Here is a 27,469-nt window from a genome sequence, read left to right on the forward strand (position 1 = left end):
GTTAGAAACATCTATGAATGAACGTAAAAGAAGTACTTAGTGATATAAATGCTATTTTAAACTTATTGTCATTGTATTTTTCGCATTTCCTGCTGACTTGAGTGACCAGGGCTTCACCCGTCGATTATCTATATAGTAATGTGCATCTATGTAAAACATCATTGTTTCCAAAAATGTACACTTTATTGTGTTTTGCCCTTTTTTTTTAAATAGTAAAGAAATGAACTTGAACCTGGAAAAAGAGCTGAGCAATTGTCGTAGGAGTCTTTTTACATCCTTTCTTTGTCCATCCTTTCTCCTTTCTATTTTGCCATGTGATTGAGGAATATATGCCCTTTTCTCCGCCCCCGCCCCCCTCCCCCGTAGCTACGCCACTGAGCCGTATGAGGGTGGAAAGGTCAACCTCAACAGCTAACTACTTTAAGAGAAAGCAGAAAAATCAGAGAAGTAGACTGGTGAAGTTAGAAAGAAATCGAACAAAAAAACACAAAAAGAATTATAATAACTTTACGTATGCCAACAGCAAATTAGCTGAATCGGTAATGTCACCATGACTTGATGCTGAGCAACTTTCCCATTTGTTTAACACACAAAATGACTAACATATCGAAATTGATGACTCGAGAAGGTCTTTTTCGTTTTAGAGGAACTATAACAATATGCTATCCATAATTCAGTTTAAGTAGTTCTCCAATGGAGTAGGCACTTAGGTAGGAGGAAAACAAAAATTAATGATATTTTTTCGAAATTTGGGAGTTGCCCGGGACTATGCCACAATACAATGAGCAAATTGCTGAGTTGAGATTCACACAGATGTAGTGATTTTATATTTCAAACTTTCATAAGTCTTTTGCTAATGATCCAATAATTAATATAAATCTTTTTTTCAATCAATTACTCTCATTTATATGCTTTCATAAAAGATTGGATTGCCCTTAAGGAATGACACGGCCTTTCCTGTCGAAGTACCGTGAGAACCTCCACCGCTGTGCCTTAGAACCATTACAGTGATTAAAGATGGCCATGGTTCGGTCTGCGTTCAGATCAAGACACTTGCCAGAGGATGCATCACGTATCGTTTCACCCTGTAAGTGGAAGGACACGACAAAACGAAACGTTTGAGAATGGTGATTTAAGAGACAGGGGTAGCTACAGGAATAGGTTAAACCCCCTTATTGAGCGACGAAACAGACAGTCAAGAGCGCTTAGAGACTTCGGTGGTAAGCGCTTTATAAGTAACGTTTTTATTTATTATTTATTTATTATTTAAGAGAGGACGAGAAAGAATGGCCGAGAGAAAGTTGGTATGCACTCAGCAGGAGCGGTTCTAGAAAAATAATGGGGGGGGGGGGGGACGGGGCGGCCATGGTAGGTTTTGGAGGATGCACGAAGGTTCTGGCATTCATGTTCTCCCTGAGCCTTGTGAAAATGGATGGGGGGGGGGGGGGGGGGGGGTTGAGCCACCTGCACCCCCTGTCTCTCCTTACTTTAATATGTCCTATTCGTGGAGAGTATTTCTGTTTTGTATTTATATGGAATAATTCCAACAGGCCGACCTTTATAAGTCCCAACATCCCTTTCAATTTAAGTATATTTTTTTTGTATAAAACAAATATTTTGTAATGTTTTTTAAAAACAGAGTGAAATCAGTATAGACGAAATAAAATGTCACAGTTTTCTGCATATTAATTCTTTCCAGGCACAGACTGTAATTTGACAACTTAAACACTTTTCTGTAAAGTCTTAATCCCAGCCTAGCTCTGTCAGTCACTGTCTGTGTCAGGGGTAGCTACACTATATGTCCTATAGACTGTACTCTCTGTATTGTCTCCTAGCTCAGACCTCTATAGTATTCATTGCGACCGTTACGAGTTGTGCCTGCAAAGTAATGAGGTCACTCGGGTGCAACCAATTATTCTTTGGAAATATAGACTTAGGAAAGGGATACTTGTCATATTAAGGTTATATAGTCTGGGGTGTTTCATAAAGATTACGCATGACCTCATCAGTATTAACAAAACATTTCAATGTTAAGTGTATTTTGGGCTACAATTTAATTGAGATTATGGGAAATACAGTCACACTTTGTTAAAATGTCGGGTAAAACTTCGGGCATCCCATTTGGCTCTTTATATTCAAATCATTTGCAAAGTCATTCGTAACTTTACGCACAGCTTTATGAAACACCCCCAGGAAGCACATACCTTTATGTGTGTAATACGAGCAGTACTGGCCATATTGCATCCCAGCATCCTGAGCTGACCAGGGGTCTTAATCTTCGGCAAACATGTGTTCTTATGCTTTAACTGATCATCCCAAGTCAAAGTGAATGCCTGTAGGAAAAAGTAAGATGAATAAGTGAAATAAGCAATAATTATTTTCCCTTCCTTAAGCGGGAATGCACTACCTGTAGCTACACTGTACTTGCGCCCTCTATATAGCAAACAATGCCTAAGCAGTGCTCGTTGGTCCCCCATGATCCCTTTTTCTTATGTTAATTGAGAGATGATTTCATGAGATAACCACCTGTCAGTGACCATGCAGGGTGAAATCATCTCCTAGGCCAAAGTAGTGCAGATAGCTAGGCTTTAAAAAGAAACACCTGTTTTTAACTGTAATCAATTTCATCACTCGCTGCTAACGGCTCTTTTCATTCATGAGGATTATACTTATATTTACCTCTCAGTATCAACCATCTATTTGTTTTACCAATACTGTGTTTAACAGTATAAAACATTAGGGTTGTATTTTTAATAATATTGGTCAGTGACTTGCTTGATTAGCCTCAATAGTCATGTAGACGAAATGATTGTTAGAACATGTGGATAGTGGACGAAATGATTGTTAGAACATGTGGATAGTGGACGAAATGATTGTTAGAACATGTGGATAGTGGACGAAATGATTGTTAGAACATGTGGATAGTGGACGAACTGGTTGTTAGAACATGTGGATAGTGGACGAACTGGTTGTTAGAACATGTGGATAGTGGACGAACTGGTTGTTAGAACATGTGGATAGTGGACGAACTGGTTGTTAGAACATGTGGATAGTGGACGAACTGGTTGTAGACCAAATGGCACTTCACAAGTGGGTATACCTGGTGAGAACTATTCCTTGACTGTTGACGGAGCTGTAGCCGTAATAATATCCAAGGTCCTTTGTAAAGGCTATGAGAGGTTATATCATAATAATATTTGCGCTATACAATAACGACATAATCTATTATAACCAGTCCCGCCCAACTATATATATATATATATATATATATATATATGTTTATTAGATAGAATTAGGTGGACATTTTAAAAATCAAGACAAACTCTATGATGACATTAAAGATTAGTATACAAATAATGAATGGTTATGAGTTCAATAGTGCGAATATTTTCATGAGTTGAAAGATTAACATTCTATTCAACGAGGCGTCAGCCGAGTTGAATAGAATCAACGTTAATCTTTCAACGAATGAAAATATTCGCACCATTGAATGAATGAAAAACATTCATTATTTGTTTTATACAACATCGAAGAAGATCTAAAGATAGAACGTTATCAACAAATTATGCTTTACTCCTTATATCAAAGATAAATTAAAGTTGGAGTCAAGCCTTCTCGATTACATTCAGATTGCCTGCGCGTCAGATACACGCAGGGATACGCGCGCGCACGGCTGAGAGGAACGCAGGCTGCATATAACCAAAATTGCACGGCGCATATAACCAAAAATGCACGACCGTGCAATATAACATCTATTGAATATCATGTGACCAACAATCCTCCAATCAAATGACAAGGATCCACGTAGGTGTTGTATAACACATTGTTTACCAAGAAAAAGAATTTTTTTTTAGTGGGTCGAACTAGAAAAAAGAACTTGACTTCTCGGCCAAATTCCTCACCTACGGCATTTGGAATTATTTGTCAGCGACTTACCTGGTTATTTCCCTCTTCATCTTCAGGTCTTGTGAACAATCCCAGAATGCTCCTCCTTACCATACTACTAATTTACCTGTGGATTAATGGTGTGACATCCTACACGGTTATTTCCCTCTTCATCGTGTGCATGACAATAGGACACAATCCCAGAAAACTAAGGCCCGAATTCACAACGGAGGTCTGAGGACAGACCCGGTTTGATCAGACCAAGGTTTGTACAAACCTCGGTCTGAGCTCAAACCTGGTTTATTTTCAAACCCATTCCACAAAGGAAGGTTTGTATAAACCTTGGTCTGTAATTCCCAAACCTCCGACCAAGGTTTGTCTCAGCCATAGGGTTTCTAACATAATTTTTATGGGCTAGGGTTTAAATGTTAAGAATTGAAAAAACTGTTAAACTAAGCATTCTTAGTACGATCCGGACATCTTAATGAGCAATCTTGAAAAGATGATGGTTAGAACATCTCTGAAATAAACTTTTGAATTGTATTTTCATGAATTAATCGAACCAAACTGGCGCGCCGATGCAGAAAGTGCCCCACGTACTCACATTTGTGTGGTGCTGGTGAAGCACTCAATCTGACCCAGAACAAATTGACATCGGCACCTGAAAACCTTCGTTAGATAAATACATCTAAGGTTGTCAAGGGCTCTTTTAAATTAACTGTAAGAGTCTTATTGTTTTGGGGGTTACACATTCTTATCAATAAAATCACCTAATAATAATAATAATAATAATGATTTAATATGAATTAAGTTTTTATTGTGATTAATATATTAATTCATTTGATTGCAATTGTTAATTACTATACATCTATATAGTTATTTTGTTAGAATGGTCAATCAATTATTATTTTAACTAGTTCCCCGTTTGTTTCCCCAACTGGCTATTTTTTTCACATCAAAATTGCAACTGGTAAATGATTTGTTTCCATATAATATTAATTTTTTAAAATTCCTCTATGGCCATCTTTTCTTTCTCTCTCCCTCCCTGTCTCTTTCTCTGTCCCCGTCCCTCTCTCTTTCTACCCATTTTTGTTCTCTCTCCCTCCCTTTCTCTATTAATTCTTTTTCTTTCTCCCCTCTTTCTCTATTCATCTTTCTCTCTCTCCCTCCCTGTCTCTTTCTCTGTCCCCGTCCCTCCTCTCTTTCTATACCCATTTTTGTTCTCTCTCTCTCCTTTTCTCTCTCTATTAATTCTTTTTCTTTCTCCTCTCTCTCTCTCTCTCTCTCTCCCTCCCTTTCTCTCTCTATTAATTTTTTTCTTTGTCCCCTCTCTCTCTCTATTCAACTTTCTCTCTCTCTCTTTTCTTCTTCTTTTTTGCAATGAAACACATAATGCAAAACCATGCAAACTGCAAACACACACATCTGCACCCCCCCCCCCCCAAAAAAAAGGGAGAAAGAGAGAGATAATCTGACACATATCTATTTCAGTTATCTTTGTAAATATATGAAAGCAAGAATATTGTATTTGTATTTTCATGTTTTACATAAATAATTGAGCATACAACACAATAGTAATCTACCGTTTGTTCAAACAATGCAGTTCACATTTGTAAATTTTGTAGCATGCTTATATGAAATATAGCCCACTAGAGGTTAAGAGAGGCTCTGGAAGGCCAATTAAAAGTCTCACTGTAGCGCTATTAGCAGAAAGAAAATCAGAAATACAACAAAATTCAAATTTGCACATAAAAGTTCTTTAATTCTGACTTCGCTTAGTACAGTAAATAATATTTGTTCGAATACTCTCCCCTAGCTGCCAACCAAATAATTTATATTGACCCACCCCTCAACTCAGCAGTACAATGCTAATTATAGTTAAATCGGGTGCATTTAATCTATAGAGAACACTTAATTACAAATACCGTCAGAGTGACAACAAATACTTATCAACTAAACATAACATCAAAAATATTCAACACCCAGGTTCTTGATGTAATGCTGCATAACTACGAAGTATTGTGGGAACACCAAGGAGGGGCCGTATTTTGAAATACTCTTAGTATTGATGAGGCATGGAACGTCCTCATCCTTGCATTTAATAAATATGCGCTCAATCACACATCTCCCTTTTTTGTGTGTGAAGTGTTAAAGCCCCACTGTACTACTTTTAGCTACTTGCTCCCTCTATATAGAAAACTTCCCCAATCTGTGCCTGTTAATCCCCCATGATCCTCTTTTTCTTATGTTAATTGAGAACTGAATTGATGAGATAGCCTCCCGTCAGTGACCTTGCTGGGTTGTCTAATCCTCTTTGGCTGAACTAGTACAGATGGCCTTTAAAGCACATCTGTGGTCGACCCTCTGAATGAAGAAATGGCTTCTGATGAGGCAGAGAAGGCATGGATACCTGCAAAATTGAATGAACAAAATAAACAATATCATAAACAATATTTTTAATTTCGACTTGTTCATTTTTTTTCTTGGAGGGGGGTGGGGGGGGGGGGGGTAATACTATAGAAAGGATACAATGTATTGTACACATAATCAGGAATTATTCAATCCTGTGTCACTAATACAAAAACTATGAGGTTCCACTTGACAACAAACTAATCAAGTTGCATCCAGATATCAAAAACATTAATTGTGATTTGTGAACTGAAATTTAAAAGCACATGAGCTCGTTTGAATTAATTACTTAATGCGAGTTGTTACTATATTACCAAATGAACATTCCTAACATGTCACATGTTGGCCAAATACAAAAAAGGAAACAAGATTGATTAAGAAAAAGAATAAACAAATGTTTTCATATAAAGAAATAATCTACAGTACCTACCCTATAGTCTATCTCCAAGAATCAACTGTTATTCATATGCCCTAGCATCAAGCTGTCAATTCAGTGCACACTCAGAAAAGATCCTGGCATCGTGGCTGCTACCAGTCCAGGCCACCTTGCAACGATACTAGTTATTTTCCCAGCATAATCACAGACAACCTGTCAATATGAAATAACATGTTGGCATTCATTAGTTATGAAAACTCACTCATTTCACACTTCAGATAGGCCGTGAAATGTATAAATTTCACTTGTTATTTATGGTAATTAATGCAAATGCAGTTGAATATGTGATAATTGCTTTTCAATATCTATTCATACAACAAAAATTGGAAGAAAATTCTAATTACCCTATATTTATTGACTGATGAAGTATTTCTTCATTTTTAACTCATGTTTTCATTGTTTATCTTGTAACAATGTAAACAAAAATAATCTCACTTTTAACAAAACATTTCGAGCCTAAAACAACAAATGCTTTGTTTGTGTGTGGGGGGGGGGGGGGGGGGGGTACCCACTCTCGCATCTTTTTATTGGAAATGAACCTGTTTGTTTTTCTATAGTTTAAAATATATAGTGGTAATTGCCATTGATCAATTTACATGCTTCTCTTTGTTGTTTTTTCTTTCATTGATCAATGGCAAAAACAGTGGCCCAATTGCCATGGCCATCAACAAAATATCAGAAATCTAGAGGTCATATCCGTATTGCCAATAGAAGGATGGAACAAGTTTTGATTTTTCAAATTTCCCTTTCGTTAAAAAGATATTAACGAGTGTTAGGATTTTTAAGTTTAACTATCCATTGGATATTCTTAACTGTGTACAAAGGCAGTGAAATGAGTACCTGTACGCGAATATTACTTTAATATCCATTTGGCCACTAGAAATCTTGCATTGGTCACCAATGAATTAGCATGGATGTACAACACACAAGACTGGAGAGTGTATATATCTAATGTGAAAATTTTGCAAGGTACAAAAAAAAAGGTCTAAAGAGAAAGCCGTGCTGGATCCAGTCATGATGTATTCATTTATTCTCACCTGAACATCGATGGAGTACCTGTTCTTCCTATTGAAGTAGTACCTGGCTCTTGCCCCACCAGGGCTCCTGATGTAAACATGTGTCCCATCAACAGCAACTCCTGGAAATCTGCAGTACTGGAAAAACTGCTTCTGAATAGTAGTCACTATTGCCTTGTAACTTGTAGGAAACTTCATGACTTGTCCCTTTCTTCTGACAACAGCTTCGGAAACATCCCTCACTCACTACTCTCTATTCGGCAAACAGATGAATATGACACGGCATGCCACCTCCTCACGGTGCATCCTTTAGATCGAATTACCTTTTTAAAAAAATTAAAAAAACAAGCATTCAAATAAATCATTTTTTTGCTGGTTTATGCTATTATATTTTTACATCCCCAACTGTCACTGTCACTTTACAAAAAAAAAAATCCTGATTTCTAGATGTGGTGTGAATCAATTTAACGTAAAAGACAAAATTGTCTATGCCTTTTCTAATCTCCTTCACGGCTTCACCTTTTGAAAAATAAGTAGTTAAGTAGTTTTACACAAAACAAGAAATCACAAACCTGTTTCCAACATATAATCTGAATAATTTCCTCATGTATTAAAGCCAAATAACAGTATTGGGAAATGCCCCACACACAAATTATGAACATTAATGCTCCCATCACCTACAGTACCATGTAAAAGAATAAATATCATAACTAATCTATCAATGTATCGAATATGACAGAAAATGCTTAGAAATTGAATAAATTTATGTAAATGCACATGTGTATTGCATTGGGGGCTTGCACGGTCGTAGGCAGACCAGCGAAGCGGGGCAAACAAACAGTGAATTTAGGCGGTCAACATGAATTGAAATATTTCTGCATTTTAATAACGACACTAGTCTAGGGTTGGATTTTACAACAGAAGTCCTTTTTTTGTATAGCTATGTTAACAATATTCATCAAGTAGTTTGGCCATGTTTTCAGCAACTTTCCCAATACAGAATTTGAATTCAAAGTAGCCTACCTCAATCTAAAACAAAAGGCTCATCATCCAGCGGGTTTTCCCAATCTCAGACTCAGAGGCCTCTGCCCGGTTGTGCTGCTATATATTGCTCCAGCTCCTCCTTCAGGTACACCAGCTCATTATGCTGAATCAGCTGCATTTCTACCATCTTTATTAGAGTGAAGATAAAATTAAACAAATGTTTAAACAATGTTTTTAAATTAAAGAAATGTTATTACTTGTGCTTGTGACTTTGTGGGTGATCCTTGCTCTGGAGACTAAGCCAGTTAATTAAGACAATCAGAACCAGATCTAAATTTAATAAAACTAAGCTTTGCTTGTCACGACTCATACTAGATCTAGTCTAGTCATAGACAGAAATAACCGTCTGAGTGATATGGGTCATTTCTTTAATAAAAATAATATTAAAACTGACATTTGTTGACATTCTATAATCGGAGGTCTAGTGGAGCCAGGCGTAGTCTCAGTGAACAACCGGCGATATAGAGAGACTGAAGCTTTTGGTCCATGCCTGTCAGTGTGATTCATTTTGGGGAACATTGGCATTGCTGATGCCATTTTAATTTCTATTTATTTAGGTACCAGTGTCAGTGAAACAAGTCAAGTGATGGACATCATTGCCAGGCCTATACTAGGCTAGAGCCTGGTATTATTATCATTATCATGAATTTGTAATAACTAGTGTAGGTCTAGGCCTATTCTAATAGGCATGTGTCATGGCATTGCTGACAACAAGACGAAATTAAACATGACAGTCATACTGACATACTCAGATATAGCCTACTGTAGGCCCGGCTAGGCCCAACTCCAGCCCAGGGTCAGAGGGTGCGAGCTCCCCCGCCGCCTTGGGCGTTGGACTCGAGCTCCCTCGGACTCAGTCCCTGAACTCTGGAATTGAGAGGCCGTCGGATATGTAAACACCGAACATTTCATGGAAAATGGAAAGTTATAAAGCATATCACATATTGAAATCTCAGTAACGTGAAGAGTATGGATTCGACTACATGTACAGGTTTTATACTTACGATTTTAAGGAAAGGATCGAGAGATTGAGAGATTTCAATTGCACTAAAATCGGGCTGACCAGATACTATCGCAGATTGTTTAGGCGGTGAATTATTTGGATAAAATCAATCGAGCATAAATTATCTCCACCCAGTGCTGCATCCTGATTGGTTGATAGCTCTCAAACCAGGTTTGAGAAATTACAAACCTCCTATCTGAGCAGTCTGTAAATTTCGGGTCTGATGACGTACATAAACCTGGTCTGAGGACAAACCTTGCTTTGTGAAATGTAATTTCAGACCAAGGTCTGAACTCAAACCTGAAACGCGTCATATGACGTACATAAACCTTGGTCTGAGGACAAACCGGCTTTGTGAAATGCATTTCAGACCAAGGTCTGAACCAAGGTCTAAAACGCGTCATATGACGTACGTAAACCTTGGTCTGAGCTCAAACCTTGCTTTGTGAATTCGGGCATTTCTGTTCGGTTTCCCCAGCCAACCGCATTTTGACTTTATTTTTATTGTTCATTATCTTACACGGTTATTTCCCTCTCCATGGCATAAGAACAGTCACAGAATGTCTTACATCACCAAACAAAGCAATCAATGTTTGTAGTTATTTTCAAGAACTTACCTGGTTATTTCCCTCTCCATGGCATGGGAACATTCCCAGAACACCCTTTCCCATCGAATCAAGGCACATCGAGGTGGCAGCATTCCTGACCTAAAAAAAGAAAAAAGACTAGAAATTTAGAATTTAGTTTAAAATGAAATAGGCCTAAAAGGGCACTTCGTCATTAGTGCATCCACCATTCCCGACCTTTAAATGAAGATTCAGATTCAGATTTTCTTCTTCTAATCAAATGAATACAAAATTAAATTACATCTACATACACGGAGAAAATAATTTTCGAAATTCCCTGAAAGCAGGAGGCTTGTGATAGCGTTGCCATAACAATACAAACATACATATCACGATAGCCAAGAGTTTGAATAATCAAGTCATCTCCATCTCTCAATGTCTTCAATTGCAAATTTAAAACATATTTGTTCAATTGAGACATTCTATTTTTTAGAATTTAGTAGAAAAAGAGCTATGAACCAGCGCAGCGGAATATATTTTTATATAAAAGCTGCGCTATATAGAGGTATTATTATTATTATTATTATTAAGTTTACCCTGTGGTGTAGAAGTCATGTTCAGATTACTAAGATGCTAATCTAACTTTCTCACGTTTCAATACGTGTCATGGTTTCTTGTTGTTGAAAGTCTTTGACTTGATTTAATATACACATGTAGATGTTCATCATCATACAAAAATCATGTATACTCAATTTTAATTGATTTCAAAATGTCATACATGTATGTATCATACATAAACGGGTAAACGAGAAAGGGGTAGACAGCGAACCACTTGGATTGATGATGTCAAGAAATGGACTGGTCTTTACCACGGAGAGGTTAGAATAAGGGTACATGACAGAAAGCGATGGATGTGCATAGCCGCCAACCATTTCCGAAGGGACGGCACTAGATGATGATGATCATACATGAATGGATCTTTGTAAGCCTTATTACAAACTTGATATAGTCTTTGCAATCGTGTTATATTTATTACATAATTAAACAAAAATAAAAATCAGGAGGCTACTTACATCTCCCCTTGCTCTGACTTTTGTATCTGGGACCTTGAGGGCGGGGTAGACGTTGTCTAGGTACCACTGGAAGTCATGACACTTCAGCTCTTCACGTAGCTTGATCCTATCGGACACATCACCGTACTCCTGCCCCATCAGCTGGGGCTTGAGGGAGTAGAAGATATCCCTGTACGGCTCATCCACCCACACGGCCACCAGACGCATGGTGTTCCGCATGAAGGTTCTGACATTCAAAAAGGGAGACAGTATCAATAATAAAATTGTGATTGTTGTAGGTTCAATAACAATTATTTATACTGTGCGCATCTGTTCCCAAAGCGCCTTATACGAAGTACTATTTTTACCCTGGCTTAAGCCCAGCTGCCCTATGTTGCTACAATAATTCAAGGAACAAATTCCTACCAGGTATCCATTTTCTACACCTGGTTGGAGAGTGGTAAATGAAGGTTAGTGACATGCCAGATGACATTTGTGTAAGGGCAGGACTCGAACTGCGAACCAGTCTGGGATCGTATCTACTGGACTATGACACCCTCTACAATATCATGATATTAATTGTACATTCTCCCCTCGCTGGAGCATTCCAGCTAGATGCTAATTATAGAATATAACCTAGGTTCATATAAAAACATACTACCATGGATATGTACGATTGAGACCCTGACTATGATTATGTTGGCTGACTCAAAGATTTCATCTGGGTTGCGAAAGGCAACCAGTTATGAAATAAATTAGGGCCCTTATACATCAAGATTTGCGATTGAACGCAACTCAAACAATAAAAGCATCGTGATTCTCAAGATTGCGTTTTGGAGACTATAGGCGTTTTAAGAATCGTAACTTTTTACTGTAGACTTAGGGCGCGTTCATGCTTGATTTTGACGGCCAGAATCAGGCATCTGTTACGCGTTTAGTTTAAAACACGGTTGCGTCTTAGCTCACTTTTGTAGAATCACCGAAAAACGGCGATCACGATCGCCGATCGTAAACTCACAAAAAGATGCGTTTACAATTTGTAAACGCGTTTAAATGGGGTCAACGCACTGACCTCTAGTGGGTCTACGTAGCATGCACAGTGAAGGTTTGCGAATCCAGCTGGAAGACCAATTAAGGCCACACACTGAGAATTGCCTGGGGGAGCCAGAGAAGTAAGCATGAACACTACATCGTGGAACTGCGATCACGGTGAGCGTTTACGATGAGCGTTTCAGATCGCTCATTCTGCCTTCAAAATTTAAGCATGAACGCAGCCTTACAAGCAACCACCGTATATCGTATGCGCGTAAAAGTGAAAAGGACAATACATTTTTTTTTAATGAATGGGAGCGATTCATTCCATTCTTTTGAGAGAAACTGGCCTAATATGCCAAATAACAAAAAATGATAATTTCAAGATGTTGTGATCAAGAATGGGTTACTTACTTTACATTTCCATCTGGGAATTTATAGGGCTGTTGTTTCCTGAATATATGCGCCACTCGAGAACAGGGGATGATTTCTAGTGAGCCCCCACACATCCAGATCTGGAATAAAAGAGAGGGTTTATTTGGGTATTTATTATCTTTAATCTTGATTTTCCTCCCGTCATCCGTCCCATTCCTTTTACAGTTCTATTCGCTAACAACAATTTAAAGGGTGAAAAAATTGGCGTTTTGTTATTAGGATGTCTCGGAACATGGTGGTGAATTTCTTATATCAGAATACAAATACCATAATAGACCAATAATAATAATAATAATCTTTTAAAGTCCACTCCAAACTTTATTAAGTTAAACCGAAACGGAAATTCTTTTTGCCCAATTGATCGTGAGCCCGGTAGCCACTGAGCAGCGCCAGATCGACGTTGCTCTATCCCTTATTATTGAATTGAACGCCAAACAAGGTAGCAGCAACTCCCATCTTTTAACGTCTTTTGGTATGACGCGGCCGGGGTTCGAACCCACGACCTCCCGGCTGTGAGGCGGACGCTCTACTGACTGAGCCAACACTCCGGTATAATATGATTGTCGTTCATCTGATTTTTCTTTCATTTGATGAAAACATAGGCTTGTGCGTAAATGAGTGCTATGTTGTAATAATATTTGCTGTGCTAGATATCACATTGTGGCAGGGAATATGAAAACGTGATTTTTTTTGTTTATCTAGTAGCAACGGTAATACCAGTAAAACTTCCATATTACGATACGAATTACTTGACGTACTTTGGAGGGGAGTAAACGTTTTCAGCATCCTAGATATCAGTTGAAGTTTACCATACCATTTTGTTCATTTGATCTTATTTTTTTTGCAGAAAACTTACCTAACATTTTGTGACGTAAATGAAAATTAGATTTTTTATAAAGGTTGTCACTGAAGAAGTAATTATGGAAATGTATATTTCAGTCGAGCAAGAGCGCTGTTTCCTCATTATTACGTAACAAATTACGTCACACACCTTAAAGGAGAGTTCCAGGTTTTCAGCACCCCAGATATCGAAGCCGGGGTCGTAGGTGCCAATACGGTAGAAGAAATCCTTGTCAATTGAGAACAGTCCTCCGGCCATCGCTGGCGATCTGAAACGATTAAGAGGTAGACCAACAACCAGTTGAGAAAGGAACATCTAGACATGGAGTTGAATTGCACTACAAGAGTGTACTAGAATGGCAGAGATAACAGATATGTGTGGAAGAATGCTACAATCGATCTCCGAGCTGGAAAAGACACCTTGATACCTTGTTAGATAGATAGGTACATCATAACCCGAGGAAGCCCTACGGCCGAAACTTTGTTACAGCATTATGTTGTAAACGGATTTTTATTTTTCGGTGTCGAGTCTCGTTTTAAATCTTCTCAGTCGAAGAACAATATTTTCTCTAGATAGATAGATATATAGAGTATTAAATTATACTTGATTGATAATAATAATAATAATAATAATATTAATATTTATTTTTTAACCAGGCTTGCATCATCATTAACTGTTCTACTTGACGGCCCTGCGAACACATTATTATCCCGGCTTTAGCCGATACCATGAATAGGCGCTCAAGCATTCAAGGAATTTCCTCCTGCAGGGTACCCATTAACCTCACCTGGGTGGAGTGTGGCAAATATAGATTGACTTGCCAAAAGTCATTAGTGATGCGACAGGGGATTCGATCCCCTTACCTGATGGGACAGGAAGAGGATTATCCTAAGTTAAAAGTGTATGTTTGTATTTCTTAATATACCCATGGGTAAAGAGAATGCATATCATGTTAAATGCCTACCTGATTGGCCACGATTCATCATCTCTCCGCCTCGCCTCGTACTCCGGGATTCCATTCCATGTAAACTTCATTTCCCAGTTAAAGGCACCGATGATTGTAGCTCCGGACCCGGCGTACCTATAGCGAATAACAACAAAATGTTTAAATGTTAAGCTTCCAAATTCATGATGATGATTCTAAGGACGCTCATGACGATATTCATAATAATTGTACCACTTCTGCTAATACTACTACTACTAATAATACTAATAAAAGTAATAATAATAATAATGATAATAATAATAATACTAACTCTAATAATAAGAACGATTATATTAAACAAATAAACACAATGATAACAAATAATGATGATAATAATAAGACAGAAGAATCCCCAAGGCACCTATAGAGAATACTTCAAAAGACAAGCTGTCTTAAGGCGTTGAAAGAAGTTACGTTATTAAGAGGGACTTTCCCACTCTCCCTGGGTTGACAGTGGCATATGAAGATTGATGTCTTGCTAAAGGACTAAAGTTTCCTCCCCCTCTCGATCCGCCAAAGGCTTTGTTCAGATATGACGCGGACAAAAACCGAGGTGATTTTTGTATATGCCTCTAATTTCTGTATCAAATAACACAGAGCTCAGTGAAAACAGGGAAATTGGATCTCCCTGATGAAATCGCGCAAAACCTTTATAGCACGCAGTTGCCATTCATTTAGATGCCAAAGTCAGCGGTGTTTTTGCGGAAGTTACCGCGTCATATCTGAATGGGCCTTCAAATCAGGCGTGCTTTGAGTCTATGGTGCGCTTACTCGAACGATGTCGCGTCGATGGCATCGATGGCTGGGCAGACGACGTTGGTCGGGTCGTCGTGGATCCGCTGCAGCAGTGGCTCGAGCCACCCGACGTTGCACTCAACGTGCGAATCGAGGAAAGTGAGTACGGGCCCCTGAGCCATCTCGGCCCCGATCAGTCGTGCTCGGATGAGCCCTTCCCGCTTGGGTAGTCGGACCACCTTCACCTTAGGAAGCTTCTTCATGTACTCATCAAGGGGTTCCTTCAGGTAGTCTAGCCGTTCAACATAAAAGAAAGAATAATGAAGTGAGATCGCAAGCATACACATAAATCAATGATTTAATACACTGGTGATGGAAAAACATCCCCCTCAAAAGAAACATTGGGTTGGGAGTAGGGGAGGGGTCCAGGCAGGATTGTGCAAAGGGGGTAGTGTTACAACATTTCTGTTAAACGAAAAAATAAAGACATTATCTCTCTGCAAAGCCCCACCCCCCCCCTCAATGAAATTAATAATAGATAAATAAATAAATTAATAAAAAGAAATTAAAGGGACATTATTTTGTGTTCTAAGTTATGCCATTACTAAGGGATGATATCAAACAGGAAATGTTTAAAACCAATTAAGAATGTAGGGTAGTGTAGTGTAGTTGGCATATTATCTATAGATGCTTTATAAAAGAACAAAAATAGGGAAAATGAATTTAAGGTGCGGTACATGAGTTTGAAGTCAGAGAAAAGTAGAGAAACATTACTACAAAATCCGCGTCAGTATTCCTACACGAACCAAACTCTTAACGTCGTCCCAGGACGCGACACTGTTCCTACCCCTTACCTAACCCTAAACTTAACCTAAATGTAGAGCACAATTGCCAACCGTAACCTTTAAACTTGGAGTCTTAGACGACGGAGAAAATTGAAGTGATATGTTATTTTTTAAGTCGTCCAAACGTGTGGAGCACTGTGTCCAGCGCTTTGTAACTGAAAGGGAAAATACCTCTTGTATTGGATTGGCCTTACCTCTTTGGCTGAAGTCGTCGACCAGGAGGACTTCGGCGATAAGCTCGGGTGGAGATCGGTTGAGCACGCTGTGGACAGTTCTTAAGAGGGTCGACCACGACTCCTCTGTGAAGCAGATGATGACGCTGGTCCGTGGGAGGTCGTCGGAATACTCCTTCGTTTTACACCTGTAATGATGATGATGGTGGTGATGATGATAATGATTACAATACATACAACAATAGCATCAACTACTATACTAGGATGCTAATACCAGTGGCGGATCCAGGATTTGCCGATAGGGGGGGGGGGGGGGGGGGGGGCTAAAATTTGAAAATCGCGCCGACCAAAATTCTCCCGGGAAGTCGAAAATTGCGCAGACCGTTTTTCGCTCAGTGGGGGGTGGGGGGAGTGTATATATTATATATATATTTATTTTTAACAATTAAAAAAAAAAAAAAAAAGTCAGGGGGGCCGGGGCCGTCGGCCCCCCCCCCCGTGGATCCGCGCCTGGCTATAAATACTACAACTACTACTACTTCTGCTTCTTCTTCTGCTGATGCTACTACTACTCCTACTACTACTACTACCAGCACACTGTTACTTCTATCAATGACTATGATAATTCGATGATGATATAATTATTTTACTCATTAAAGGCCTTTCAGTCTTTCGTGATTAAATTGTGCTTAAAACTCATCTTTATAAGATGTAAAGTTTCGCATTGCGACCTCACAAACCTTGACATTTTTCACGCTCGCTTCGCTCACTCGCAAATTAATGTATAAGACCATCCCACCCAACTACAAAGTATGGTGCTTACGGAGTATCTTGGACCATGTAAAGAGAGAGACAAATATTGATATCATCCCTGACAATATCATCACAATGTTAGGGGTATAAACCCTGTAAAGCAGATGATGACGCTGGTCCGTGGGAGGTCATCATAATACTCCTTCGTCTTGGTATATCCAATGTAAACAAATTGGTATATGTTCGCCTTGAAGTTTCTCTTTGAAGGTACCCTGTTTTTTCTCCAGAAAGTGCCCTTTTTGTTGGTGCCTGCCCCTCCAACTTTGGAGGGTGTACCTTAATTACTCATTCACTTCACGGGCAGATCCGGATTTTTTTTTTAACGTGAAAGATAGCATTTCAAGGCTTGTGGATAAAAAAACGTGCTAGACATTTCCCACTATTTGCATTTGTTTTTTTGAATGAATGTAAAGGCGGAAATATAGTTGTGTTGGTTGTGTGTTTTTATGTTATCAGAATCGCGCAGTTACGTGTATGCTCAGACAAGGGCACATCGCAGACAAGGGCACTCTATTATAACCATAATATTGCTACTACTACTACTACTACTACTACTACTACTACTACTGATAATGACAATAATCATAATATTATTATTCATTATCGTCGTCATAAGAAGATAGGAACAAGAACAAGAATGTGATAAAAAGAAGAAGAATGAGGAGAAGAATAAGAAGAAGAAGAAGAGAAAGAATAATAACGATAAATGAATAACAATGATTATCACATGAGAACATGATATAATTACAAATAATGATAATTTCTATCCTGTTGTCTCTAAATGATATTTACACGTGTATATCAATCCATGAATGAAAATGCATTTAATCAGCAGATGTGTTAGATGTATTGTACATGTATTATAACCAACGCTTCTTCTCTCCCCTTTCCTTTTCTTCTCTGCAAGTCACTCTTTTTTCTTCTTTTTTATTGTTGTATCTAAGTTGAGGGCTGCGGGCACGTCAACGTAATCATGCATTCAATATATTTGTTTAATTTCGTTTATTATCTGTATAAAATTATATACACTTAAAATATTGTATCGAACCATATTATGTTCATGAAAATGTATGATGAAAAAAAGAAAAAAGGTGCAGAAACCAATTAATCAAATCAAATCAAATCAAAACATATACACAAGTCATGAAGGACGTATGCGTGAAAAGGGAGAGGATGCACGCTGTTAAATAAGCGGATCGAGGTGGCTGATATTATTTGTAATGATTGCTTATTAATTGAAGTAGAGAAATAAAGACATAGAGTGGGAGAAAAATAAAAGGAGACAGAAATAAAGAGAAGGAAAGAAGAAAAAAGTCAAGTGGAGAAAGGGGAGAGAAAATGGAAAAAACTCGAAGGGCACTAACGCATGCAGAAGTAAGAAATGAGAGGGGATGAGAGAGGAAGAGAGAGGACGAGAGAGAGAGAGAGAGAGAGAGAGAAAGAGAGAGAAAGAGCCGGGGAGCGAGAGATAGAAAGCTGAAAGAGAGAGAGAGAGAGAGAGAGAGAGAGATTCACACACATATACACACACACACGCACACACGTCCGTCTAGACTGAAAATCGCTCGTAACCAGACATTCATGCAGAGGTGACTCTTGGAATGACAGCTGTGGGGATTTCCAGGCTGGGAAATTCCCACTTTGTACAGGGTGTGTATTCAAAAAATATACTTGAGTTCTGGTCATGGTGAAATCAAATGACTGAAAGCGTTTTGGAAACGTTGATCGTGACATCATGTCGCATATAAGCATCTATACCCTAAGATTTTGAAATCATCAAAGTGATAAGGAATTGGCACAGTTTTTCTAAAATTCATATGCACTATTCACAGAAACTTGTCGGCCTATTTTTTCTCACGCTTTCGAATATTACTATTAGTGCATTTGAAGCCAGAGAAATCCCTTTTCAGGAGACATTTTTGTTCTTTGCCGTTCATTCAACTAACATTTTTTAAAGACTGAAAAATCTCACAAATAAATATTCACCTATCCCAGAAGTCAAACTGCTCTTTAATGTTTGCACATACCATGCGCTACTATCATTTTGATAGCGTTCTCTATTTATTCTGTCTATCCAAAGTCCACAGGAAAGAAAAACGGAAGAAAATACAATAAAGCTAAGTATAGATACATCACTGAATTAACGCACTGTTTATTATACTGCGCAGTCTTTCATATAGTTTTGATCATGAGGTTCCATGTAGCACAATGGTCATGTAGGGCTATCATTTTGCCATCGGGTACGCAAATTGCTGGCTTTTAGGTATTGCGTCATAGCAGCTTGTTTGTTCTGAGTTACCCTGTACATGTGTCGCAATGTTTCACGCTCGCGTCTCCGCAAGTGCTGAAATGTCAAAACCTATGACATGATACAAGGCCCAGCACAAGTGATTTCAGTACAGTGTGATTTATGTTAACATCATTTTTCTTACTTGTGCTATTCCTTTATATTTTGGATCAGCCACAGCTCCTACAGTTAGAAAAGCAGGAGGAAAAGTACGAGAAAAGGCAAAAGGAAAAACAGGAGGAAAAGCAGAAGGAAAACAAGAAAGATAGAGACCGTTTTGGAATCGTCGTAGCGCCTACCGTCATCCAGTCTTAATCATTACAAACTGTCATTGATTGTCATGGGGAATGAACAAAACAAAGCGGACACTAAGAAAACTAATGGGAAGCGTTCAAAAAAGCATCGTGAAAGACCGGGTTTTAAACTCATGGAGGAACTGCAGAAGGAAATGCAAGAGGAAAGGCTTGAGCCTGATGAACCGGAGGAAATCGAGGAACAGTCGGAGGATACTGGGGAACAACATCAAGATTGGATAAGCGAAGATGAGGGAGCAGCAGATAAGGGAGAGGATGACTTAATTAAACTTAGTCCGAAGAAGAAGAATAGGAGGAAGAAGAAAAAGAATTCTAAACTCATGGAGGAAACGCAGGAGAAAAAACCTGAGCCTGAGGAACAGGAGAAAATCGGAGGACAGTCGGAGGACACTGGGGAACAACATCGGACAAGCGAAGATGGGGGAGCAGCAGATAAAGGAGAGGGAGAGGAACAGCCGGATGATACTGGAGGACAACATCAAGATCGGACAAGCGAAGATGGGGGAGCAGCAAATAAGGGAGAAGGTGACTTAATCAAACTTAATCAGAAGAAGAAGAAGAAAAAGAAGGGTGTAGGGAGTGACCCCGTCCAGCCCCAGGTCTCGGTAGCCCCCGTCGTCCAGGTCGTACCTAGATCCGTGGAGGAGTTCGTGGGTTTAAACGTAGGTGGTGTGGTGTATATGACTAGTCGCAGCACACTGTTTCGATACCCCGACTCTTTACTGGGAATACTCTTCACAGCATCGGTCCCGACCCCAAAGGATGGCCAAGGTAAAATTATAATATTTATAATAATTATACTGAATATCGGAAGAAACTCGCACTATGTTTAGCAAGAGCTCACTAATGTTTTTTTTTTAAATAATTTTTTTAAGGATTCGTCATTGTTTTTTGTTTTAATTTGGGGAAGGGGGTTATTACGATAAGATTTTTCATTCAAAATAATTGAGTTGTGGGTTTATTTTATATTGTGTACTGTATATGTTATAATTTGAAATAATTTGTTTAATTTGTATGATGTACATTAATGAATGAATACAATTTTTTTTTTAAATACTACAAAAAAAAACTTCATGATTTTTTAAAATAACTTTCCTCAAGAAGAGTTCAATGACATCACAAGAACAGTATGCATACTCAAATTAAACTTCTTAAGATATACCCAGGGGAATTGTTTCAGGGGGTCGTTGTCAGAGGGTACGTGATCTCATGGCATCATTGGTAGTTGTTGGTATTTATCCTGGGGATAGTGTCCGGTCTAATTGTCCGGGGTAGAATTCCTGTTGTTAAAAGCACAGGCCTAGGTTTCCTTGAAATACATGTAGTTATTGTTGAGGCTTTTGAAAATTCAACTAAAAGGTAATTTCAAACATGTATATCAAATATAAGGTATGTTTCGAATACGTATTACCTCATTATAATGTCCACGCTTATCAATAGGTGATGGTCAAGGCTATTGAATTGCCCTAACTTGATTTTTCGAAAATCTATACGATCGTGCTGCCTATCCATGAATCTCAATGATTCCTACACATTCAGAATTCCAATTTTGCTTTTCATCTTGAACTTCTACTACAGGAAATTACATGATAGACGGCGATGGTCAGATGTTCCGACACGTTCTGAACTATCTACGCCGGGGCGCCCTCAGCCTTCCCAATGATTTCCAGGAGCACCGGCTTCTCCAGCAGGAAGCAGCCTTCTACCAGCTTCCGGAACTCCAGGTTCTCATCTCTCAGGATCTCCGTAGCAAGACTGCAAGCACACCAAGCGGGGTCTTGGTCGAGACTCCGATCAAAGTAGAGCCTACTATTAAAGAGACTTGTAAGTATGTCATCGAGATCTTCGTCAGCGAAGAAGACAACGCACCGCAATCGTGGCGCATCTATGGCGGTCTCAACTTCCTTGAGAATATCCCCACCCTGAAAGACTACATTGATCAATACAGGAAAGGCAGCCAGTGCCTCCAGTTCACCACGCAGCATCCGATGTTTCCTTCGAACATCCACAGGAGATTCCCAAAGACCAACCTGTTTTACCACATATTCCATCTCGGCTTCAAACTCCACACTTCTGAGTGTATGGAGATCGTCGACGAAACCAGTGCCAAAATTCCATGGCTGAGATACCTCTTCACATCCACAACATTATAGTCATATTGGCTCAGCTCTGTCTAAAAGTCAATGCCTTTTATATGGTGAGATAATATAAGCGATTATAATCGCACATCCAAGACGCAAAAACACTCGTACTTTACAAAGTCATTCGTAATTGTCATATTCCTCGCCGTGTAACATCTTTATTATATTATAGCAATGTCAGTATCGGTAGACAATACTGTAGATAAACGACGACTTGAAAATATATTGCCATAGAAATAACTATATTGTCATTGTCTCCGAGTCGAGCAACATAAATTCATATTTAGTCTCGGCGCCCAACAAAAGCCAGTCATTCAATTTATTGATATTTGTAATATATATAGATAGCCTAACATTATTTTGTATGCATGACGTTAGGTTTTATTATTTTAATTATAATAATATACATATTATTGGTCAATTGTTTAATCTGTTTTGTGTCGAGTACTGAGTGATGTACTGCCATCTGTAGTTAATTTAGGAGTAGAAATCACGATTACAAAGACTTTTGAGAAATTTCGAACTCAACCTGGGCAATTTCAATACCCAACTATATTCCCCACATTCAGTCGTGTACGGATTACGTCATCGTAATGTTCGCACATTTCCATAAGCCAGTGATGGACAAGGCTATTGAAATTGCCCAAGGATAGTTTCTCGATCGTCTCCAAGATGCTACTAGTTTGAAATTTGGACTTACAAGTTGTGCCTGACATCGGGTACCGACCGCTCCACCGAGATCATGTCGCTGACGTACTCGTTGAAGTAGGCATGGTCCCAGCCGATCTTGACCTTCGCCTGTTCCTCTAGTTTGGTCCGAACCCCGGCGCCATGTTCTCCCGGGCCATTGGGGTTATGTGGTTGAGAGGTGACATCAAAATCACGGATCAGGTGCTTAGCTGAGGGATCCTGCCAAGAAAGAACGTTATTGTTATCAAATGTGATAGGTAACGTCAAAAATATGTGAAGTTTACCAAACATCAATGGATAATTTGCTCTGCAGGTTAGTGGATCTATGTCGGTACACAATATTTAAAGTGTGAGCTTCAAATATCACTTCTTTAAAGAGATTTTGCAAGTTTGAAGCCACCCTCAATCAAATTCTTTAGTCCATAAAATGCCGGGTTAAGTTTAATTGAGGTTGATTTGATACATTCTTGCTATATATAGATTATTTTCCTGTTGATTGGCACAATCTCGTCATGGTGAACAACCTCTTTTTTTTTTTCTTTTTCTTCTCCTTCTTATGATTAAATCTGCCTCCTTCAATTGACTGAAGATTCTCGCAAACTATATGCGTGTGTTAATCGCAATTTACGTCCATTCGAGTGCTATTCACATTATAATACAGTTTATTTACAAATATTTACCAGCTCATGTGTGCTCTTTTCATTCCCATGAATATCATAGTTGTAGCATAATCACTACCTGAATTGCTCCCGATATGATATCCTTTATCAAATATGAATTAGATATACATGTATGTAATAACAGTTTGGTGCCACATTTTGTGTGTATTTCCTTATAACCTATTCTTTGTTCAGTTCTCATCATTATTTTAGTTTTCCAGGAAAATGAAAGATACACGGGTTTTCTGAAAGTTACTGTTCAGTCAGAACATGTCTCTAGTTTAATATAGATGCATAGATCACGGCCTCCTTCGATCATTAATGTTGTTCCACTGTTCACTAGTTATTAAGGAAGTATCATGGAATATTTGTTTGTTATCAACCATGTTTTGTATTAAACTGTAAGTCATCTTTCTATTGAATGATTTTGCTTTCACCAGCACGATTAAAATTATTTGAATGCTATTTTAAAAATAAACATGTTTGACATTTGTTTTTATTTCGTTCGAGATTAAAATTTGAACTTTTTTCGTTTTTAAATATTACACACTTTCACAGTGGGGACGTCGTGATATTGCGTATGACTGAAATAATCATGTAAAACATTAAACAACTTACACATGCCAACCCAAATACCCGTTGTTATAGACTAAACATGATTTTACTCACTCTATTCTTTTTCTTTTCACCATTATTGTCTCCCTTTTCTGCTTCTTCCTTTTTCTTCTGTACCTTCGTATCATCATCGATACTGCCTCGGTCTAATCTTGGACGAGTATCACTGGATTTTATGTCATTTCGGGATAATTTATCATCCTGACCTTGCAAAACAATTTTCTCGTTGTTCCCTCGAACTTTATCCAGCTCTTTCTTCAGCATTTCAATTTCCTTTTTCATCTCGCCTCTGACTTCTAAGAGCCTCTCGTCAACGAGGTCGTCAACTATTTTTTCATTACTCAGCTGCAGATGTTCTTTTGATTTATTGGAATGTAAGAGTTTATCATCGAGGTTGTTCCCCCAAGAAAATCTGCTTGGTTTCCGTCGCCCACGTCCCCCACGCGCAGCAAATCTTCTGTTCGCCTCCGCGGGCTTGTTCAAATCATCGCGCACGATGTCGTGCCGTAGGTGAGTGTCCAGTGCGGCTTCCCCCGACAGCGCGTAGGCTGGTTCCTCATTGCGCGCATTTCGCTGAGGTTCGGCGTTTGTGGGGAGTTTGTGTGTAGAACCATTGCTGTCCTCTGACAAAGAGGAGTACATTGCGAGGATCAGCACATCGAGAGTGAACCAGAGGATGGATGTGTAGAGAATAGCAAGGAAGACTCGACTCGATGAGCCTTTTAACCCGTTGAGACGCATGCTGGTGGCAGGAATCACTGCGGAAAACAAGAAAATTGACATTTTAAATGATCTTTATCATTCTCAGATGATCATCTCCCTTGCTCTCACACATACACACTCTCTCTCTCTCACCACTCTTCATTTTGGTTTCTCTCTTTTTTTGTAACAATTATTCTCCTTCTCCCTCTCTCTCTCTCTCTCTCTCTCGCTAAGTACTATGTGTTCCCAACTTCTTATCTCCAAACCTATTGTAGGCCTGGTACATTCCCACTTTGGTGTGCGTGTGTGTGTGTGTGTGAGAGAGAGAGAGAGAGAGAGAGAGAGAAAGAAGAGATACAGAGTAGGCAGAGACAGACAGTCAGACATAGAGAGCGAGATAGAGAGAGAGAGAGAGAGAGAGGGAGAGAGAGAGAGAGAGAGAGAGGCAGTGGCATATAGCCAGACACGCCACTCGTAACACTGGTGTCGAAATCGGGCAGCCGCAGATTATTTTAGCCTCCTAATATTGATGAACTCATTGGGCTCTATAAAGCGAATATGTGATCGGGAATAAAAGCAATCAATTACGACGCTAGTCTCTACCAAGGTCATAAGCAATTTTATTATCATGGATTATAGCTGAAACCTTTGATATTCAGGCACGTAGCCATTGCGCTGTTGCTATAACAAGGGAACAAGGATGGGAAAGAACTGATAGGCCGCATGGTAAAAAGAACTATCTTATAGGCATCGTTTAACAATGTTAAATCTGAGATGCACGGCCCTACGTGTTATCACTGAGTGTCTGCAATATGGCGTAACATTGAAGCCCTAAACAAATTGCGCTTCAAAATGATCAAAAAGTGCCTCAAAAAAATAAAAAATCTTTGAGTGACCGGTTTTACCATACTCGTCTTCTCCAATAGACCGTAGTGTTATAACAACCGTTACGAAAACGCAGAATTTGATTTCAATTTCGAATCCTAGGGCCTAGATCAGGCCTTCTCAACTAATTTATTAGAAGCGCCAAAACGAATATAATTTTAAGTTAGGGTGCCAAACCAATATGTTTGATTTTGCTGCGAGGGAGCGTAGCGATCGAGCCGACAACGGGTGGGTGCAGGGGGCGGAGCCCCTGAAGCTGATGTGTTTTAGGGCTTTCTAAAGGCCCAGATGTGTTATTTTTAACACCTCTTTATTCCAAAATATATCAATCCTAATTCACAATGGAGGTAAATATATATGTAGATATTTCGGAGCAATAAACTCCGACTGACCGCAAGCGCCACAAGTGGCGCGCGCGCCGCCAGTTGAGAAGGCCTGGCCTAGATAATATCTTGATAATCCGACAGGCGATCGGCTTGTAAAAGTCATGGAGTTCCTGACTAACCTCAAGGTTAATAATTATCATTGCAGCATGAACTAAATCAAGGATTTTGTTTCACAATCGGAGACAAATTAACCCAATCCTTTTAAGCGCTATCAATGTTTTGAACATCATATTGGCAATGTATTATTGAGAGCATTCGCCCTCAATTTCTCTCATGCTTTTGCTTTTCGATGTGTTTGTTTTTCCTGCAAGATTGAGTAATTATGTTAAATCGTCATAATACATAATGTACTGAAATGATTGAATTATCATTTAACGAAATATTCGTATAACCAGGTTTCAAATGAATCTACTTTTAATCAATTATGAATATCAGATCTAATTTAGGCCTATTCTTCCTACTAAATGGGAGTGTTTCGTATAATCGTATATTTCTGCAACACTTTGGTAGTTGATTGTAATCAAATATGCGGTAGACTGAAAAAGATAGATTAGAATTTGGGAAGGAACACGTCCACATAGTGTGAAAATTAATAAACACTATACACTGGGTTATACACGCATGTATGCTATACGCACACGCTGCTTAAAGCGATACTGAACTGATTAACTTTCTGCCTTAAAGGTAAAGACCAGTATTGGAAACGCTCTCATTACCAATCATGTGAAAGAATATGTTTTGACTAATACATGATGATAAAAAATTTGCCGGGAAACCGCCTACTAATTCATATATTTGGTAAATTTGTTTCTCTCATGGTCTGTGAGAGATATAGGGTAGTCCCATATACATCTTTCTGTGTATAGTGCTTGTAACTTTACGAAGAATGGGCCAAATTTCTTATCATTTTGATGATTCCAGAACCTTGCAGATGCTAGATGCTAGATGATCAACCTTTTCTGATCGATTCCACAACGTTTCTTTCACAATGCAATCGCATGACCATAACTGGTCTTTACCTTTAAAGGGACTTGGTAACATTGTACAGATGAGAGAAAATGGTGCTAAGGTAGTGACTTCAATGCTAGATGTACAATTAAAGATAATCTGAAAGTTTGAGTAAAAACAGACCATTATTAAGGATAAAAATTGGGGGAAACTGATCTGATCGATTCCATAACTCTCCCAACAATATTTTAACAATTTAATTACGCTTTAGGTGAATGTAAAACGTCACAAATTTGAGCAATGAATTGGCTCTATATACCATTCCAGACATTGAAGTGTCGAAAGATTTTTAAAAGCCTGTCTTATGTTTTTTATTTTCATGGAAAAACGGTTGGGGAATTCAAAAATGGTTGGGAGATTTACTGCACAGTAATGCCTACAAAGAAAGCCATAACTATCTTTGTGGTTTGAGAATTTTTAAAGGATTTGTTGCATCGGTGTTAGAGGGTAAGTACACTAGAAGGAATATAATATGTAACATTTCATACAAAAATGACGGAGTTTTTTTTATC

General features: G+C 38.7%; 2 protein-coding genes and 1 long non-coding RNA gene across 3 annotated transcripts; 1 reads left to right on the plus strand and 2 right to left on the minus strand.

Moving 5' to 3' along the window:
* On the minus strand, positions 1–22,853 carry LOC115926795 (polypeptide N-acetylgalactosaminyltransferase 13-like). The gene is made up of 10 exons (XM_030992161.1): positions 22,713–22,853; positions 16,479–16,645; positions 15,476–15,731; positions 14,684–14,800; positions 13,870–13,987; positions 12,858–12,958; positions 11,433–11,658; positions 10,411–10,500; positions 2,205–2,333; positions 1–1,085 (listed from the first exon to the last, which is right to left on the minus strand). Exons 1-10 carry the CDS (start codon positions 22,754–22,756, stop codon positions 936–938), a joined length of 1,398 nt encoding a protein of 465 aa, XP_030848021.1. The 5' UTR covers positions 22,757–22,853; the 3' UTR covers positions 1–935.
* LOC105447011 lies at positions 6,130–10,089 on the minus strand. Its single transcript, XR_973947.2, has 5 exons — positions 9,795–10,089; positions 8,770–8,917; positions 7,768–8,069; positions 6,725–6,883; positions 6,130–6,295 (listed from the first exon to the last, which is right to left on the minus strand). It is a non-coding gene; the product is annotated as an uncharacterized LOC105447011 (long non-coding RNA).
* Positions 19,474–22,360, plus strand: LOC576837. Its single transcript, XM_777105.4, has 2 exons — positions 19,474–20,642; positions 21,450–22,360. The coding sequence occupies exons 1-2, from the start codon at positions 19,898–19,900 to the stop codon at positions 22,022–22,024; spliced, it is 1,320 nt and encodes a 439-aa protein (XP_782198.3). The 5' UTR covers positions 19,474–19,897; the 3' UTR covers positions 22,025–22,360.
* Positions 22,854–27,469: the final 4,616 nt, after the last annotated feature.

The sequence above is a fragment of the Strongylocentrotus purpuratus genome, unplaced genomic scaffold (genome assembly GCF_000002235.5).
Source record: "Strongylocentrotus purpuratus isolate Spur 01 unplaced genomic scaffold, Spur_5.0 spur5_contig_846, whole genome shotgun sequence".
In the NCBI taxonomy this organism is placed as follows: Eukaryota; Metazoa; Echinodermata; class Echinoidea; order Camarodonta; family Strongylocentrotidae; genus Strongylocentrotus; species Strongylocentrotus purpuratus.

What these genes read in the sequence shown, in the direction of transcription:
- LOC576837 (XM_777105.4), top strand. Translation starts at nt 19,898, where the DNA reads ATGGGGAATGAACAAAACAAAGCGGACACTAAGAAAACTAATGGGAAG. An exon ending in GACCCCAAAGGATGGCCAAG is followed by an intron (nt 20,643 to 21,449) that starts GTAAAATTATAA and finishes CTTCTACTACAG; the next exon opens with GAAATTACATGATAGACGGC.
- LOC115926795 (XM_030992161.1), bottom strand. Translation starts at nt 22,756, where the DNA reads ATGATCTCGGTGGAGCGGTCGGTACCCGATGTCAGGCACAACTT. An exon ending in CCCGATGTCAGGCACAACTT is followed by an intron (nt 16,646 to 22,712) that starts GTAAGTCCAAAT and finishes TCATCATTACAG; the next exon opens with GTGTAAAACGAAGGAGTATT. An exon ending in TTCCCAGATGGAAATGTAAA is followed by an intron (nt 11,659 to 12,857) that starts GTAAGTAACCCA and finishes TTTGAATGTCAG; the next exon opens with AACCTTCATGCGGAACACCA.